Here is a 20,397-nt window from a genome sequence, read left to right on the forward strand (position 1 = left end):
ATAACATCGTGTGCAATTTTAGTTAAGCCGTCATTGATTTCGGAGGGGGAGCAATGAAGATATATTTGTGTATCATCGGCAAAGATCATTCTGTTGCAGTATCTAAGGTTAGTACCGATATCATTAATGAACAGGGAGAATAACAAAGGACCAAGAACAGATCCCTGTAGCACCCCCATTGATGTATCTAACCAAGCTAATCTACGCCCACACTGATCAACGACAGCCTGTGACCTCCCAGTGAGATATGAGAAAAACCATGTGCAGGTTGCCTGTGAGAAACCAAGAGCTTTCAATTTCGTTAGAAGTAGCAGATGTGGCACGGTGTTGAAGGCCTTACTAAAATCGAAGAGCACCAGGATAGTCAGTTTTTTATTTTCGATGCCGAGTCTAATATCATCAGAAACTCTGAGTAGTGCGGTATGTGTACTGAATGTGGAACGAAAGCCAGACTGAAGTGGATCAAGGATATCATTTCGTACTAAAAATCTCGTGATTTGGTCATGAATGAGCCGCTCGAATAACTTAGAGAGTTCAGGTAGAATTGCAATGGGCCTTGTGTCCGACGGAGTACGAGGCGTCTTAACTTTTGATAGCGGCCGAACGAGCGCTCTCTTCCACTGACTTGGAAAACGAGAGTGACAGATTGAAAAGTTGAAAATAGCCGCAAGATAGGACGATAGAGTTTGACGTGATTTCTAAACAAAGTAGGGAGATGGAATCAGACCCAGAGCTTAGAGAGAAAGAGAGAGAGAGAGAGGGAGAGGGAGAGATAGATAAATAGTTTAATATGCCCTAGCACGCTATGGGGCAATATATAATACATAGATTTATGTAGAGGATATTCTTGATGAATAGATAATTGTACAGGTGTAATAACAATATTAAAACTACTTAAAACTAAACTGAATTTAAGTGCTTGAAAAGAACTGAATATGGAAATAACAAAATAATAAAGATATATGGGAATCGAATACAGAGTAATATAGTATAATGTTAGGCTCATAGGACTGGAAATCAAAGAAGGATATTGCAATGATATATTGTTGATATACACAGACCATAGCCAACTAAGAAATCTATCATAAACGAATAAAATCGAGCAAAGCCCAGTCGAGTATGTTCGAATATCGTTCTGAATGTATATGTAAATGTTTGAATTTAATCATGAAGTATTTCTGAAGACGCGTTTTAATATCGTTGAGTTATTTTGAACAACGACGGGTTTTGCAAAATTTCATTCGACCCTAGAAGCAACGTATAAGTTTTTATTTTTTACCTACTTAACAATAAGCCATGACTATGCTCGATATCTACCCCACATGTTTCATGTTCATGTAATCGTTCCCATCAGCAATAAAGGGACTCATTAGTACATGAATGTCATCCTTTTTCAATACGGAAAAGAATAGTGTGCGGCTGATACAATTTAATTAAAGTTTCTTACATAAAACTATCCTGGACTCGCATAATTATTTCGCGAGGTTTTAGAATTCGGAGAAAAAGGATTCGCAGAAATTAAAAGAATGGGTGGCTGATTGATTTCTGCATGCAGACTAAATCGATGGAAACAATACAACAAGTTTGGCATGACAGAAGTTTTACTGAACTTTTAAACATTAGATACATCTAGCAAGAATATCAAGGTTTTGGATCAAGGATTCTGCTATAGGGGTGTTTCGTCGGACCAAAATATAAAGTCTCTGATGTATAGATCCATTCTATGGGCTTTCATTCGCTTCAGTTACAATTGCTCATATGAGCAATTTGATGAGCGCAATGCTATGACACTTGTAATCTATAGAGTATTTTCTCAATAAATATTAGTTTTCATCATCGAGTAATACAACCTTAGTGATGGGAGTCTCGGAGATGCAACTGTGAACGGATTACTTGAGAGCAATAGTTGAGTTACTATGAATTTACGTTAATGTTATCAGTTTCAACTGGAGAGAAGGAAGGCTGATGGGATGAAACTACGCATTAGGGGGCTCCATATCTTGAACCGAAAAAATGTCTGCAACTTTGAATAGAATCCATGACCCGGAACCCTGATATTCTCCTCGTTAGTAATTTGAATTTCATAGCAGGTAGTTTATTTTGTGTACTTAGTATTCTTTTTAGTGTGGACAGGTAAATTCGTCGTCTTAAAAGACGTTCGTTAAGTTAGCAAATCTACTTACAAATATCAAAATGATGTCTTTTGGACAATTAGCCGTTAATGAACCGCTAGTTAACCGTGAAAAATTTATTTTGATAAAAAATAAATGGTCCTGCAAGATTTACAGAAAGATACCACAACTACTAATGAGATAACCATGAAGGGTTAAAAGTTGGTAATTTTTAATGGGACTGTAATTTGCCGCTAACTAGCCCCTAATGATCAGCTGTAGTCTTAATTCAGTTGAAGCTAAAATTTTTGATAAAACTTAAGGGTTATGCCTACTTCATACTGAGATAGCATAACCACGAGAAGAATAAACTACTACCTATGGGTTGATAGTAGGAAATTGTGAAAATAACCAAAATTTTCCGCTAATTAGTCGCTAGTGATCCATAGAATTTTGAAATATATTGGGATATGAATTTTTCGCAGTTATCTAACTAGTAATTGTGCTATCTTTTTGTGAAGTTTGCACTAACAAGTATAGGCGACGGGCCCTCGTTGTCACAAAGTACTAGTTGTCACAAGACTTATATCTCCGCCGCTAAATATCGGAACTAGCGGTGCCATAGATTGAAGTTGTAGTGTACTCTTTGCAACAAATTAATGTTGTTAACTAGAATATCGCATCATATTCGGCCTCGCAGTCATTTGAAAACTGGAATTGGAGCTAACAAGTAATTATATTCTATCTTCTAAATATTTTTTTCTCATTTTCTTGGCTGCATTGGAATATTTCGCAATAAAATAATCGGAAAGGTGATTATTACTGCTTTCATTTGATATGTATGTTTTTGATACTTGAATAGCGGGTCAGTAAGGTATGCACATTTTTAAACAAAATCACGGGATTTTCATCAACAATTTTTCCGTGGTTTTCTGAGCTCAGGTCAAGGTTTTCCGGATTTTCGAAGTTCGAATCGAATTTTTCATAGTATTTGCGGATTTTGGAGTCTAGGTTAGCTGTTTTGTGGTTTCCAGGAAAAAATACAACGGAGAAAATAATTATCACTTAAAAATATACATTGAAAACCCGAGTTTCGCATATCAAAACAAATACAAGAAAACAAAGGCGCGAAAAAAAAATTATTCATCATTTTTGACGATTTGTCGTCATTTAACCTTTACTGTACGCACGTCCAAATGATTCAATACGATACACACAGAGTTGATTACACCCCAACATCAAAACTGTGTCTAGATCAATACTTTTTCGTGTGCTGCTCCATAGAAGATTTACAATGTTTTTTGAACGTTTTAAGGAGGAATCATGATATGCTAACGATATTTTTCATTGTAACTCCGTGACAAAAAATTATGGGATAAAAAAACCGCTAGTAATCAGGTTTTTTTTTTTTTTTTTTTAGAAAAAAAATCATATCTCGTAGTTTATAATTTTTTTTTAAATTTTTTCAGGTTTGGAATTATGATACGTTTTCCTCTCAGAAAAAAATAGTTCCTGCATGTGAGCTTCAAAAAAGGTATTTATTTCAGCATATGAAGGAAAACACGTGAAAAATGAGGCCTGTAACAAGTAGAGTAATCAACGGTACTATCGAAAAAAAAAAACACTCCAAGCGTGGTAAATAATTTTTATTGTAGTTTTTAATGGAAATAATGAAAATATTCGAGTGCTCGAATTCGAATATTGTACATTTTTTAAAACCACACAATATCGTCACTTAAACGTGAAAAAAAGATTTTGACTTCTCACAGTGATACTTACTATATTTCTTCGAAAAAACACTAAAAAAAAATACACAAAAATATTTTGTGAATTAGTTTTGCATATTTTGCGTAATTTTTCACAAAATAATTAATCGATACACACGGGGTCTCATTCACCCTAAGCAAAAAAATGGTATTTTCCGGATCAGATTTCAGGAGCAAATGACACCGAATGAGTGCCGGTAATGACTCTGACAATTAGTTGGTGGTAGTTGTTGATACATGGTGCTACAATGGTCATTTTCAACACACACAAACACGCGCGCGCGATTTGTTGACTTGCTTTGGATAAACCAAAAATTTTCTCTAGGTGCGCAAATGTTGGGTACCTCCTGTTGACCTAGAATAATGAAATTTGGAGAGAAGCAAAGTCTCACAGCATAAGCAAAGGATAAAATCCGAAAACAGTTCATTTGTAGTTATGTCACATAAAAAAAAATAATTAAGTTTGTACGGAATCCTCAGAATGCGAGTTCTACTCGCACTTATCCGGGTTTTTTTATATATCCTTTACCACAACTGATGATTTTGAACAGTTGCGAAATACATACCTACTAACCAACAGTGCCTAAAAAGTTCAATGCAAAATATTAATTTGATATTGCAAAACGAATGAGCCCCCTGGGAAAATTTGTAATTTTCCTTAAAATTCGTCATCGGGGCTTGTCCGTTTAAATACTGAATTATGATATAAAGCTCGGGACTCACTTTAGTCCTGTCAGTAGGGATAAAAAAGACCTTTGCCATACAAGAGGTGGTGCAGTACTAATTTTGAAATATGTCGTTTAGGTTTGTACTCTGGTGAAAAATTCACATTTGTGACCTCGAGGAGTGGTCGCTCAGGCCGCCATCTTGGATGAAAGGTACTAAAATCTGTTTTTTTCAATATAATACTTCAACAGTTGATCCTACGACTAAAAACGTTCAATACAAACTTGAAGAGAATAAAATTTCACACACTTTTTGTTTTAAGATTTTTTTTGAAAGTCTCACATGTATCGAGTTATAGCAGCGTAAGATGAAAATTTGTTTACAAGATCGTCAAATTAGTTTTTTCTTGGTAAATTTCGAAAGAACAACTAACATTATATTATTCTTACCGCTTTTCCACACCAAAATAATGGCACAATGTATTCCAAATGAAAAGCAAATTCAATCTTGCAACTTTACCCCCAACGAAGGATGCTACACGACATCATGCGTTTAGAACGTATCACCAGGTTCAGAAATGGTATGGAACCTAAAAAACTTGGCACCAACGGACTTACTCCATTAACAATGACAAAGTGACGAGCACCCGAGACCTTATTGAATTTCATTTCATGCAAATGCAAAAAAGGATGCGGTGGAGCATGTGGCTGCAGGAAAGCTGGGTTGAAGTGCTCTATTGTGTGCGGATTTTATAATGGTGAATTATGCGAGAATGCACCAGAAGTTATCATCGAGAGTGAGAACGAAGATGAAACAATATCAATGGAAGCACAATTTCGTCTGGGTACAGACAATGAGTTAAAAGATGCCATTGAGGACGAAAACTATAACGAAGACATCAACATCAACCAACCCGGACCGTCAAAAATGAGAAAAAAACTAATGATATTGAAAATACAAACAATGAGTTGAAAGATGAAATTCAGGACGAAAACTATAACGAAGACATCAACATCAACCAACCCGGGCCGTCAAAAATGAGAAAAAAATGATATAATAATAATGATAAATGATATAATTGCGAACATAGATTAAACTTTCGGCTCAGGCGCTAATTTCGTTTTAAAAATCGCGAAACTGGGAATTTGGTGGATTAGGCCTACTGGGGATACCACAATAAAAAAATCGCGCCATTTACTCTACCTCATGTTGGTGTGGAAATGAGTTTTCAAAGTTATCATAATTAAGTAAGGAATAGTTAGAAATAATGAAAATAAATCCAAAAAATTGGAAAATTGACCATTTTGTAAACAAATTTTCATCGTTACGCTGCTATAACTCAAGTGTCAATACATGTGTGACTTACAAAAAAAATGTTGAAACAAAAAATATGTGAAATTTTGTTTTATTCAAGTTCGCGTTGAACGTTTTTAGTCGTAGGATCAATCGTTGAGGCATTATCTCTCTATCTAATGAAAAAGTTTCAAACAAATGAACGTAGAAAAAGATTATAATAACAATAGTAAAAAAAGACTATAATAACAATAGTATACGCATGAAGTTGGTGGTAGGGTGAGATCCCGAAAACAAAACAAAAAGCATCTAGCAAACCCTTTGACAGCCGTCATCGGCTGTTTATGACAGTCTTTGACAAATATCTTTATAGGTAAGTATCTGTTTCTGACGCGCAAAAAATGAACATGCAAACGAAAATTATCGAGATGATTCCCGACGGGAATTGTCTTTTTCGCGCGTTGGCGTATCGTGTATACGGCACTCAAGATCGACACGCAGAGGTGAGACTGAGTATCGTTTCAAATATAGTGGATAATTGGTCTACATTTTCACGTTTTATTACAGGTAATGAGTCAAATGGTGCTGTGATTAGGTCACCTGGTGATTACAAATCACATATGAATAAAAATGGAATATACGGGGGAGAAGCAGAATTAGTTGCAGCTGCGGACATTTTTGAGATATGTTTAATCGTGTATCGCGAAGAACAAATTCATCCACACCGGATCGGATCACAAAATGAAACACAATTCTCGCTACTCTTCACCGGCGACGGAGACAGTGGACACTTTGATGTCTTGCAGAACCAAAATAAAATTCAGATAGTGAGTAATAAGTATGGAAAGTAACAATCAAATAATAGTAAATCTAAATATATCACCAAACAGTCAAAAGGACAGCCAGGATTTACGATGACAATGGAGAAAGGAGGAGTTTCAAGCAGCAGACAAGCCGATGAAGATGGTGGATGGTCGGAAGTATCACAAAAGAAAGAGGAAAATAAAATTGTAAGTGCGAAGAACCAAATAAGCCATAGAATAATATCCATCAAATATTCGTAAATATCGGTAAGAGGACGACCAGGATCGATGTTGACCACGAGAGAAAGAGGTGTTTTGCGGAATGAACAGCAACGCAAATATAGAGAAAAAAATAATATAAAGAAGGTGATTTTGGAGAATAACCGGCAGAGCGGTAGTAAAAATAATTCAACGAAGGATGTTGAAGAATTAGAAGAATCGATTGTGATGATTGATTTGGAAAATAAATCAAGAGGACGACCAACCAATGTAATGGACATAGAAGAGCGAAAAATTAGACGACGGGAACAGCAGCGAAAATATAGGGAAGCGAACAAAAAATATCATACTGGCTTTTCAACCAACGAACAGAAAGGAGGAGTTTCAACCAGCAGACAAGGCGATGGAGACGGTGGATGGTCAGACGTATCACAAAAGAAAAAGGAAAATAAAATTGTAAGTGCGAATAACCAAATAAGCCAGAGAATAATAATAAACAAATATTCCTATAAGCAGGCAAGAGGACGACCAGGATCTATGTTAACCACAAAAGAAAGAGGTGTTTTGCGGAGTGACCAGCAACACAAATATGGAGAAAAAAATAATATAAAGAAGGTGATTTTGGAGAATAACGGGCAGAGCGGTAGCAAAAATAATTCAGCAAGTCAAGGAGATAGATCGATATCAATAGAGAAGGAACACCAATTTTCAACCAACGAATGGAAGCTTAGATTGATGAAAAAAAGAAAAGTAAGCACAGAAGGAATTGAAGTGGACAGCAAGTGCAGACCTGTCATCAAATCAACATGAAGGAATTCGCCTGTCTATTAGACGATGCGTAAGGAAATAGTGAGGCGCGAAGCGCCTAACAACGAGGCGCGCAGCGCCGAGATGGGGTTGGCGCGCGAAGCGCGCAGGGGCGAAGCCCCTAGTACTGAAAAAAAAAGATTTTAGCACCTTTCATCCAAGATGGCGGCCCAGGCGACCACTCCTCGAGGTCACAAACTTGGATTTTTCATCAGAGTACAAACCTAAACAACATATTTCAAAATTGTTACTACACCACCTTTCGTAGGGTAAAAATCCTCACTGACTGGACTACTTATCAGGCAACACATATCGCCACTTTATAAGCACGGACTGTTTCGGAATTCCGAACTTCATGCGCCACATTTCAACGTCACAAGCATTGTATATATCTCCAACAAACGATATAGTCTGGTCGAGAAGTGAGTTCACTGAGAAAAATCGTTAGAATGGTCTTAAAAATATGGCGATTGGTGCATTGGATTCAGAATTTAAAATGATGAAACCGGTATTTTTTAATTAATCCGCCATTAAAAATTTCAATAGTTATAAACAAAAAACGAAAAGAAAAAAAGGGAGTCTCCGTTTTATAGCTATAATTTCAAAAATATAAAAGATAAATGAATTTTGAAAAAAGATCCTAAAAGAGGAGGAAATTTCCGATGAAAAAGTTCCTGCTCCCGGAATTCTAGCTTTATTATTTATAATTTTAATTTAACGTTGAAAATAGGGCTCCGCGCGGCCGTTTCGGTGCCTAGGCGTCACCGCCTAGCGAAGCATGCAACACGAAACAATTTTTTTATAACATTCAATATAATTTTAAAAATTTGAATAAATTATAGTGTTATCTAGACACTTAAGGAATGTAGTTTTACCAAAAAAAAATTTTTAACTCGATTTTCGTTCAAGTTATTTCATTGTTAATTAACTCATTTTTCGTAGACTTGACTTTTCATAAAATCACTTGTAAAAGTTTAAAAAATGGATCTATAAATTTTTTTTCTTTTGTGAGCTCTTCTTATATAAATAATAAACAAGATTCAGTGGTAAAAGTTTATAAAAGTTTTTTCATTTGTTTATAATGATTTTTCAAAGTTATCAAAAATGGAAAAATCCGGCTAATGTTATGAAAAAAATTTTTTTTCATAAATCTTGAATTTTGGTTGTTTTTAAATTAATATGTTGCGTTTATTAGCTTGGCTGAAAATTTTTTAACGTTTATTGTTTAAAAATTTATTATAAACAAATAAACAAGTTGAATATTTTTGAAAAATTTTTTTTGGTCATTTTATTGTCTTAGTGAAATAATGATTTTTAAAAAAAAAATTATTTAATTGTTTATAACTGTTTTTTTCATTTATCCACCATTTAAATTATTTATTAAGAAATAATTTTTTTTCTAAAAATCATCATTTACAATTGTTAATATAATTATGAAAAAAATTTTTTTTTCTATTTGAATTTTCATTGTTTATTTTATAAACAATTTGTTATAAACAAATTTATATTTTCATTTTATTTTTTTTTCGTTGCTTTAAAAAATTACAAATACAGCCATGTGCATCAGAGTTGTAAAAAAAATTTTTTTGGGTAAAGTATTTTAAAATTCAATAATAAATAGAGAAAAATTTTTTTTACAACTCTGATGTACATGGCTGTATTTGTAATTTTTTTAAGCAACGAAAAAAAATAAAATGAAAATATAAATTTGTTTATAACAAATTGTTTATAAAATAAACAATGAAAATTCAAATAGAAGAAAAAAATTTTTTCATAATTATATTAACAATTGTAAATGATGATTTTTAGAAAAAAAATTATTTCTTAATAAATAATTTAAATGGTGGATAAATGAAAAAAACAGTTATAAACAATTAAATAATTTTTTTTTTTAAAATCATTATTTCACTAAGACAATAAAATGACCAAAAAAAATTTTTCAAAAATATTCAACTAGTGTATTTGTTTATAATAAATTTTCAAACAATAAACGTTAAAAAATTTTCAGCCAAGCTAATAAACGCAACATATTAATTTAAAAACAACCAAAATTCAAGATTTATGAAAAAAAATTTTTTTCATAACATTAGCCGGATTTTTCCATTTTTGATAACTTTGAAAAATCATTATAAACAAATGAAAAAACTTTTATAAACTTTTACCATTGAATCTTGTTTATTATTTATATAAGAAGAGCTCACAAAAGAAAAAAAATTTATAGACCCATTTTTTAAACTTTTACAAGTGATTTTATGAAAAGTCAAGTCTACGAAAAATGAGTTAATTAACAATGAAATAACTTAAACGAAAATCGAGTTAAAAATTTTTTTTTGGTAAGACTACATTCCTTTAAGTGTCTAGATAACACTATAATTTATTCAAATTTTTAAATTAATATTGAATGTTATAAAAAAATTGTTTCGTGTTGCATGCTTCGCTAGGTGGTGACGCCTAGGCACCGAAACGGCCGCGCGGAGCCCTATTTTCAACGTTAAATTAAAATTATAAATAATAAAGCTAGAATTCCGGAAGTACGGACTTTTTCATCTGAAATTTCCTCCTCTTTTAGGATCTTTTTTCAAAATTCATTTATCTTTTATATTTTTGAAATTATAGCTATACAACGGAGACTCCCTTTTTTTCTTTTCGTTTTTTTTTTTATAACTATTGAAATTTTTAATGGCGGATTAATTAAAAAATACCGGTTTCATCATTTTAAATTCTGAATCCAATGCACCAATCGCCATATTTTTAAGACCATTGTAACGATTTTTCTCAGTGAACTCACTTCTCGACCAGACTAATACTATTGTTCAGCACATAAATCATATATTAGTTAATCGTACAATTAAGGGATATCTTCCGATCATTTGTTCAAGTATTTTAGAAAAACACAATTTTGGAGCGTACTTCACTTCGATTTCATCACGTTTCATGGTCCGGAAATGTTCAGTGGGCTGTCGGGGGTGATTTCGGCCGCAAGAGATGATGTTTCGGACAGCTATATCGAGCTGGAACCGCCACATTCGGGAATCGACATATCTCCAATGAAATAAATAAGGGCTAATTCAAGGCTAATTGAATTGCTCTATTTTCAGATTAATTAATCGAGGTTTAAGAAAAAAAACAATTCGGCGGTGCCACCTCAAGATAAATTCGGAACCACCACCACAAAAACAACGGGAACAAAGTGAAATTTTGAAAAAGTTTTGAGGCTAGAATTAAAGCCTACTTAAAGGCTCATCAAATATCCTATCTTCAAATTAATTGCTCGAGGTTTTTGAAACAAAAATCCTTGGTGGTGCCACCTTGCGATAAACCTGGAATCACCATGTCAAAAACAACGAAATAAAAAAAAAAAAAAATCGTAAAACCATTCTGGCCAAAGTTAAAGGCTCACTAAAGCTTTTAGGAATCCACGATTAAAACATTTTTTGAATGCTACCCTTAGGCGTGAACACCTCCCCGAACTCGAAACATCAGTGTAACTGTTGGAGGGAACAAGTTAGAGGGTTCCGAAATCTTTAAAAAAAGCTGCCCCCCCCCCCCCCCCCCCGACTTGCTCAAAACAATTTGAAAAAATCATAGATTAAAGAGCTATTTATGAGCTCTGCAGTGCCGTAAACTGCGATTTTCGAGCTCGTCTCTGTTACAAAAAAATCAATTTTAAAAAGTGGGGCGGTGGACAGCTCACCGGAAAACTAGCCCGCCCAGAGTAAAAAAAATCTTTTCTAATTATTTTGACCACGTAAGAGTTAGAAGCTAATTAGGAGGCCCTGATGTACGTTGGAAATAATGTCGTAGAACCAAACTCTATAGATATATACACGCCCAATCGCAAAGAGAAAAACAAAAAATTAAAAATGATGAGTACTGGTATGTTGAGTCATTTAAGAGCTTTTGAATACCGGTGGTGACAAGTTTGATTTTCAACCCATGGTGACAAACAGCAAAAAACTACCCTTAAATTCATCGCAGGAAATTCTGTTCTACGGCAAGACGTTCAGTGATTTAACAGCTAATAGGATATGCATAATTTGATTTTTGAGCTATCCCCCCCCTCCCCCCCCCCCCCCTCCGACCTGGTCATGCTCAGATTTGTTTTCGATCATCAGAAAACTATCCTTGAAATTTATCGCAGCGAATTATTTTTTCAGCAAAATATTGAGCGATTTGAGAGTTTACAGGGTGTGCATGATTCGATTTTTAATTTACTCCCCCCCAACCTCGCCCTGCTCCGATTTTTTTTCGATCATCAGAGAACAACCCTTAAAATTCATCGCAGCAAATTCTTTTTGAGCTAACAGGATATGCATGATTCGATTTTATGTTTTGTTTTCAACGCTGTATGAGGTGGATCGGCATATTCAAGCGTGTCCTGCCGTTATTGAAAAATCGAAAATCATATGTACGAGTTGACCGCTGGAAAAGTAGATGAATTTTAGGAATTTGTATCTTGACAACCGATTATTCAATTCGATTGGGATTCATTTTATTAAAAAGTATGTAGATCGGGCTTGATGTAAATTTTTTTAAATTTTTATCAGAATCTATTGATGAGAAACATTACTATTGACAAAAACGTCAACCATTTCGCTAGGTAACATGTCTTGCGGTTCCTACGATTCCGAATTGGCAGTAGATGTAGGAGAAAAATTGTAATAATTTTTTAAAAAATGGGATTGTGGCAACGAGCATTATGTATTTGATTTGAAGAATACATTTGGATTTTTTGGTTCAGTTCAACTGACAACTTGGAATTGTGGGCATCGCAAAACATGTCACCGAGCGAAATTTACTGTCAATAACAATCCTTCCAATTAATCGATTATATACAAATCATGCTCAACCTATACACTTTTAAATAAACAAGAAAAAAACAACGAATTGAATAATTGGTTGCCGAGATGTAAGTTCCCAAAATTCACCCACTTCTTCAGCAGCTAGTATGATGACAATGAGTGAATATATGTGTAATCCTTGAAAATAAAACGGCCATTTTATTGGTATTTAAACAAAATACGAACGAACATTAAATCAATTTGTACATACACTCATGAGGTGGATGATTTATTCAAATCCAGAGGAAAATCTGGTTTCCATATTCATTGGCAACGAATATGAGCAGGCGGTAAAAGATTAAGTAAGGTGTAGAAGATATAAAATTTGACGTACCCTAACAATACTTCAATCGGTATGTCAGCTGAAGTAATTGTGGCTCAAAAATCGAATTATGCATAACCTAAATAAAAAGAATTAGCTGCGATGAATTTTAAGGGAAGTTTTTTTTCTGTTTGTCACTAAGGGTTGAAAATTAAAAATTGTCACCACCGGTATTCAAAAGCTCTTAAATCTCTTGAACCTATTAAAAACATGCCAGCACTCATCATTTTTAATTATAATTTTTTTTTGTTTTATCGTCGCGATTGGACGTGAATATATCCATGGGGGTTGTTCTATGTCATTATTTACAACGTATATCAGGAGCTCCTAATTAGCTCCTAAAACTCACGTGGTCAAAATAATTAATAAAGTTTTACTTTTTCCCCTGGGTGGACTAGTTTTCCGGTAAGCCCCCCCCCCCCCCCTCCTCACCAACGTTTTAAAATTGATCTTCTCGTAACAGAGATGAGCTCAAAAATTTACGGTTACGGCATTGCAGAGCTCATAAATAGCTCTTTAACTTATGAATTTTTCAAGTTTTGTTGAGCAAGTGGGGGGGGGGGGGGTCAGCTTTACAGAGGTGGTTCCGAAAGCCGTCAAAGTCGTTCTCGAATTAAAGGCTCTCGATACACTGCCCATGCGATTTAAATGCTCCGCCCCCGACGGGGAAAACCACCCCCGAACTCGGAAAATCGGTGCGACTCTTTAATGGAACACGTTACACGGTTCCCAGAGGTGTCAAAACTACTCCAGAATTAAAGGCTCCAGATCACCGCCTGTGTGTATTAAATACTCCGCCCGTAAAGGGGGGAACCACCCACGAACTCGAAAAAACGGTGTAACTGTCGGACGGAGGAAGTCAGAGTGTTTCGAAAAGCTACTTTACTGCCATTAGTAACCACGAAACACAAATACAATTCACCATCTAACAAAACAGATTTAGATTGATTGATTCCTGGTTCTGTCCATAAGAGTATCCTGGTGCATCGGTATGCAGTGTTATTGGAATAGGTGTCGATACTTTTGAAAATTGCTTATCGCTCACAAATTTGTTGCACCAATATGTTTCGCTTTTTTCTACATCAGAAATCGGCAATTATGGTCATTTCAGGCACATTTCGAATATATATTATCAATTGTCTACAAATTGTAAATATAGTTCCATAGAATTGAAGTGATTCGTCGAATCGATATTAGTTGTGCGTACAATTATCGATGAATTATTATTAATATTTACACCATTGAAGATTTTCAATATTTTGAAAATGTGATTCAAATTATTCAATTTTAAATCAAATTGTGAGTAATAAATTGCTTACGTTGAATCTCCCTTTTTCAGAGAATTCATCAATCAGTCAAGAACAAATGAAAATTTTTTCAATTATTCTACTTATTGGAAAGTCTATTACTAATTTTTCTGAAAACTGGTCGATTAATGAAGAATATTTTGCCAAATATTCACAAAATGAGTAATGCGAGATGGGAAATTGCAAAGTATAGAAATAGACATTTAATAAAAAATGAATTGCTAATTATTTAAAAAATTAGTAATGTGAAAGTCGGAATTGCTAGTTTTGGTAAAAATGCTCAATTAATAAAGAATAATTTGCGAATTATCCTAAGAAAATTCGAATCCGAGGGTGGATCACCTCGTTGCGGGTGGAGTATTTAATTCGCACCAGCCGTGTTTGGGAGCCTTTAATTCCAGAGTAATTTGATACCTGTCGAGTTCGAGGGTGATTCCCCCTTTGGGGATGGGCATTTATAATTCGCATAGGCAGTATATTGAGAGCCTTCCATTCCAGAGTTATTTTGACGCCTCTTGGAACCGTGTAACTTGTTCCGCCAATGAATTACATAATTTTTTCGAGTTCGGCAGTAGCCCCCCCCCCCCCCGAGGGTGGAGCATCCAATTCGCACGGGCAATGCATCGAGAGCCTTAAATTCCGAAGTCATTTTGACGCTTCTTGGAACTCTAACTTTGTCAAACAGCTACACCGGCTTTCAGAATTCGGGGGGCGGGGGGTCTCGCCTAGGGGTGGCTTTCAAAAAATGTTTCATTTATGGACTCCTAGAGCCTTTAATGAGCGTTTAATTCTGGCGAGAACACTTGTTCGAAAATTGTTTTTCGATACAGTTGTTTTCGGCATGGCGATTCCAGGTTTATCTCGAGGTGGCACCGCCAGAGGTTCTTTTCAAAAAACGCGGAGCCTTTATCTTGAAAATAGAGCATTTAAGTAGCCTTTATTTAGCCCTCAATTATTCTATAGGAGATATATCGATTTTCGAATGTGGCGGTTCCAGCTTGATATAACTGTTTCGGACTGGACTGTGGGGTTTTCCTAGAGCTCATAAGAAGCATATATTCCTGGAGCGTACTCTACTTTGATTCCGTTACGTGTCGCATTCCGGGGATGTTCGGTGAGCTGTCGGGGGTGCTTTCGGCCGCAAGGAACGGTTTTTCGAACTTGGCTGACGGGTTTTCAGAGAGCACATAAAAAGCACAGTGCGCCTTTCACTTCGATTAGGTAATGTGTTCAGTCATCGGGGTGCTGGGTTCGGTACAACTGAAACCCCTCCGGAAATTGATGATTCAAACTATACAGTTTGAGCACAAAAATCGCGTATTGGGCAAAAAAATTACATATTAATAGCACAAAATTTTGCTGTCAATAGAAGTTTGTTTCCCTATGGAGCGGGTACCAGCTTGACTGATCTCGATAAGCAGACTGAAGAATGAAAAATAATACTTTTATTGTTGTTTGACCGTTGACTGATGACTACTATAAGTAATCATAACCACACAATCTCAATTTGCCACTGGATGCAAAAGATTTTGACAGCTCTTATGCAGCAACCGTCTCGAGTAAGTTGGCTCCGTAGATACGGGCGAAAATATTATCGCTGACCAATAAAGTTCAATTATCTTGTGCATGCGCAATCAATCTCTCAACCTGCTAACTTTCACCATTTCCTCTCGGTATAAAAGGTGGCCACTCGTCAACAAAATCCGGGAAGTCAGGGATTCGTGAGATTTTAAATGATTCAGAGAATTGAGTGACGTTATGGAAGGAGACAGAATAAAGTTACCCTTGTGGACGACAGCCAAATTCTAAGAATAATTTCTCTGCCACGTTCAGGTCTCCATAACTATCAAACAAATCATAGACATGTTCTTGCTAACGATTTGTTCGAAGCTTTATTCGTTAAATACCTAAACTGGCAATACTAGTTCAAATTTCCAGAATTCCCTGACGCTTCCTTGATCTCTACAATCTTCTGATTCAGAACCCTATGCTGATTTATGTATCTACGAGAATCTCATAAGAGTTACAGAACTTGAGGAAATATAATTAATTATCAACCTGAAATTGGTATTTATAAATGGCTAAAAGTGCATTGTTAAATTAATGGGCATATAACATTACAAACTTCAACCTTCTAAGTTTTCCACGTTTTTTCACACAGTAGATGCCCAGAAAATTTAACTTTAAGGAACTATTTCTATATATTCAGTACAAATTTTAATGAGGTCTTGCATCTGTGTAAATCACTGACTTGCAGGACTTGTTAAACAAGTTTGGTAGTTGAAAATAAATACTCTTTTGGCAATTTTATTATGAGATGGTCGCAGATGTTTATTAGAGTATTACAATCGTGAGCTACGATTACCTCGAACATGCAACAGATAAAAAAAAAATATTATAAATAAGTGCTCAGATAACGGTTTTTCATTTTGATTCACTGTAAAACGATGAGATGTCCAGTATGTTGATTGGAATTCACTCTTTGATGAGTTATTTTATTCAGAAGACCATTCTCTACTATCTCACTACATCAGTTTTATTCTATATCAAATTGGCATTGCTAAATATTTGATTTTCCAAAACTACACTGATAATGATTTTAATCAACAAATAGTATTATTGAATTTACCACAGAAAGAGAAAAATATCTGTTTCTCTGAATTTGTAATAAATAGTTTACCAAACTAAATAAGAGATTGGACGCTTTCCTTCAAGCTGACACAAAGCGACAGAGTGTTATAGCCAAATGCACTCCGGCACAGTGTAGGGGTGCTGTTGAAACAGCTTCTGAGCTGTGTCAACTGAGTGTATCTTGTTGTTTTTGGAACGCACCATGTCAGACACTGTGTCGTACTGTGCTGACAGATTCCATTAACAAAAAGCTCCCACAGAGAGTTGAAATTGAACAAGGCTACTGAATTTTTCAGTTCTGGAATGGTTAAAAAAAAAAAAAATGCAAGTTCTTTTCCATGATATTAGTATCTTTTTCTTTTGCAAGTTTAGGGTAAACACGTATGGATGTAATAATTTGACAAAAACTCAGTATGTGACCAGCTTGCAACAAAATTATCAAAAAATACTTATTCGTTATCAATTTCAAAACTTCTTCAAATTTCAGCATCGAGGAAAAGTTCTGCATTCATACCTGTCATGTAGTTATCAGGTATCTTGATCTTGACTTTGGTGTTCAAATCCATACATTTCTCTTCTAAATCAGAGGTAATACCTAATTCAAGTACATCAAGTTTTTGCATCTGTGCTTTGCGCTTTGTTCTCTTCTTTGTTTGTTTGTTTGATTTTTTTTTCGATTCAACCCCGCAGCCAATCTGATGTTTAACAGATTCCAACATCTCCTCAGAATTATATTTTGCATGCCCATTACTACTATCACCATTGTCATCATTATCAGTAACATTGTTTTGCTCGTCATTAAAGTACATGACTGAATCGTCAATGTAATTCTCTGACAATTGGCACTCTAGCATCCCTTCTTCTTGACTTTGCTCTTCCTTTGGAAAACCCATAGTCTTTTCGACATAATTCAAATCGACGCGCCCCATTTGCACACTTGGTTTTGTCTCGGTAATCAAATTGCGGAGTGAACTTTGCGCCTGATTTGTTTTTTCAAAAAAATCACTGCACTGATCAAGCTGCACACAACAGTCTAAGCACACCGCAAGCGGTAGGCTGTCGTTGATCACAACCTGCAAAAATAAGTCATGTCAGAACATGGCAAACAGGGAATGGGTATTGAAAAAAAAATGTAAGTAATTTGATTCTACTTTTACTTTTAACATTGCTTTGCTTTTTCCCTCAACACTTGGCTTTTTTGTTTCACATTATCTAGGATAGCCGAAATACATACTATCGAAGTTAGTAATGTTATTGCAACGACGCATGCCAGGAAAAATCAATAACCGCAACTTTAGGATACTTTGAAATTCTGCGAATGAGAGTAAAGCAAAATATACTGTAATTTTCATAACTTGACAAATGGAAAGTGTATCTTCAATTAGAAAATAGTGTTGTTTTCCCCATTCTTACATGTTACATTGACGTTACTAACTTCAGCTTTATCTAAGTAGAATTTAACTACAAAGTACCTGAATTTGAAGACACTTCAATATCTTCAACTCGATTCCCAACTTCTGACCTTCAGCGTCGTAAATACCAATAAGCTTGTCCTTAGCTTCGGCACAGAGTCGACACAAATCAGCACCAGACATTATTATTCAAATCAAGTCCTTAGTCTCGACGTTGGACGAGGGCAGAGAATTTGTTGAACTGAAGCGATATTTAAGTGGTTATTATATCACCCAGAGAACTGTCAAACTGTCATAGGAAACCGCATTATTTGCGGTTAGAACAGGCAAACACGTTGAAAATCCTGTTGTAAACAAAAGACGATCGGAGACGCTGCTGGTGCTCTCACCGTTCCTGGACCACGCCAACTATCCATTTTGCTACTCACGATTAGCGAATGGATTTTTTCTTTCAACTATATTCGTTGTAACGACAGTCACAGACAATTATTTAAACAATGGCATAGGACAACGTAGTATATTTCATAATTACAGCTGCACTTGAAATACCATCAATCCGGAAGCGAGTTTCTAACGACATCATGAAGATTCGGGCTATGTTTACACGACAAAGACTTGCGGTGCGTTCCGAAATTAGCTGACAGTCACTGTTGCCAAGTGCCAAGTAAAACACATCACTATATCAGTATTCAAAAATCTCTTAAATATTACAAACTCGGAAACAAAGAGGATTGATTAGGTAGAGCGGAAGGTTCGCGAGTGAGTGTGAGTATAAGAGCATATACCACACGCGAATACGTTTCGGTGTGGATGTTGGTGTTTTCAATGTGCTGAGCAAGCCAGGTAGCATCTCATGTAGCATCCGATCATGCAGGACCATGGTCGGCAGCACTTTGCGGGCGAATTATGCAAGGTTGATGCATGTTTCTGTGGAACAGGTGATCTTGCAGATAAACCATACGGATCTGTCGAATGACACTCACTACAATATATTAAAGTGTTGAGTGAAAACGTGTTAATCATACCTACCAAAAATGGTACACGAATGTGGGGTGCAGGGCTGCAAGAAAAACTCCCGTATGTACCCACGTCACACATATTTTCATACTCTGCGAGATCCGAAAATGTAAGTATTCAACGACGAATAACATAACCTACTCCAGTTCACTCGATCGCGCTTTGTTTTTCAATACAGCAGTATGTACTGCTTTAGTAATCTATTTTGTGTACAGTACAGACGTTCAAAATAGCTGTCATTTGCTGGTGTTGAAAAACCTGATGAAACATGAATTGCATATGAGTCAAATCTCATTGAGAAGCTAGGTTCTTGCGACGAGAATTGAAAGAAGAAAGCAAAATATAGACTGCGGCTCAGGCTCAGCAGAGATAAAAAAATTGAAAAATTTAGAGCCAAAAAAAATAAGAATAAATAGAGGTTAATAAGAAGAAAAGATTAATTCTGTAAATATTGTAAATACCAAAACTGTATATAGTGTAAATAGCGTAGATATTGAAACGGACTCGCGTTTCGAAATAACATGTGGGTTCGTGAGCTTAGTTAGCAAATCAATCAAAGGCGAAAATTAAATGTTGAGAGAAACTGCTTTTAATGCAAGTGAATGTTTTTAGTTTAACATCCGAAACAAGACTGTTTTTACAGTAATACCGGTTGACGCAGCAACCTTATTTATTTTATGGCATTTGAAATATTACGTGTCTTTTATCTGTGATGACTACTAGATCGTTAGAGAGGGGAATAGAACGGCGGGTTACTGACTCGTCCCCCAACTCACCAGAGGCGCTGCGAAGCTTGCTACGAAATTATACATGGGCGCCTTATAGCACCTTCCACTATACCTAATCCTCTTTGCTCAAAAATCTGTAGTATTCGATAAAATATTGACAATCTGTACAATAATTAGATTGCGAAAGAAAACTCGTACAACGACAGAGAAAAACTGTAGTAATTTGTTTGTTATAAATATTTTTTATTTCTTGGAAAACTCTCTTTTGCACTTATGTAAGATCCCGAACTACAAAATCCTATCAGTAAAAATGCCTAAGGTAATGTGAACTAGCGGCTGTCGGTAACAAAAACTGTAACAAGACGTTTTCGGATATTATTCGAGTTTCGTCGATGGATCTGACAGAAAATCGTTACACCAGTTCTACTAGTTCAATCGCTAATTCACCAATCGTTATCCCCTGGGGACGATCTT

General features: G+C 35.4%; 1 protein-coding gene across 3 annotated transcripts in view; it reads right to left on the reverse strand.

Annotated features, from left to right (window-relative positions):
* The window catches only part of LOC124219107 (zinc finger protein 567), a 169,192-nt gene extending 150,419 nt beyond the window's left edge, over window positions 1-18,773 (reverse strand). For all 3 annotated transcript variants that reach the window (XM_046626276.2, XM_046626275.2, XM_046626274.2), the window contains exons 1-2: window positions 18,239-18,773; window positions 17,281-17,839 (exon numbers count right to left, since the gene is read on the reverse strand). In XM_046626276.2, coding sequence (XP_046482232.1) covers window positions 17,281-17,839; window positions 18,239-18,361 — 682 coding nt within the window. In that variant the 5' untranslated portion in view covers window positions 18,362-18,773. The remainder of the gene's footprint in view (window positions 1-17,280; window positions 17,840-18,238) is intronic.
* Between the last annotated feature and the right edge of the window lie 1,624 nt (window positions 18,774-20,397).

Source organism: Neodiprion pinetum, chromosome 5 (assembly GCF_021155775.2).
Source record: "Neodiprion pinetum isolate iyNeoPine1 chromosome 5, iyNeoPine1.2, whole genome shotgun sequence".
Taxonomy (NCBI): domain Eukaryota; kingdom Metazoa; phylum Arthropoda; class Insecta; order Hymenoptera; family Diprionidae; genus Neodiprion; species Neodiprion pinetum.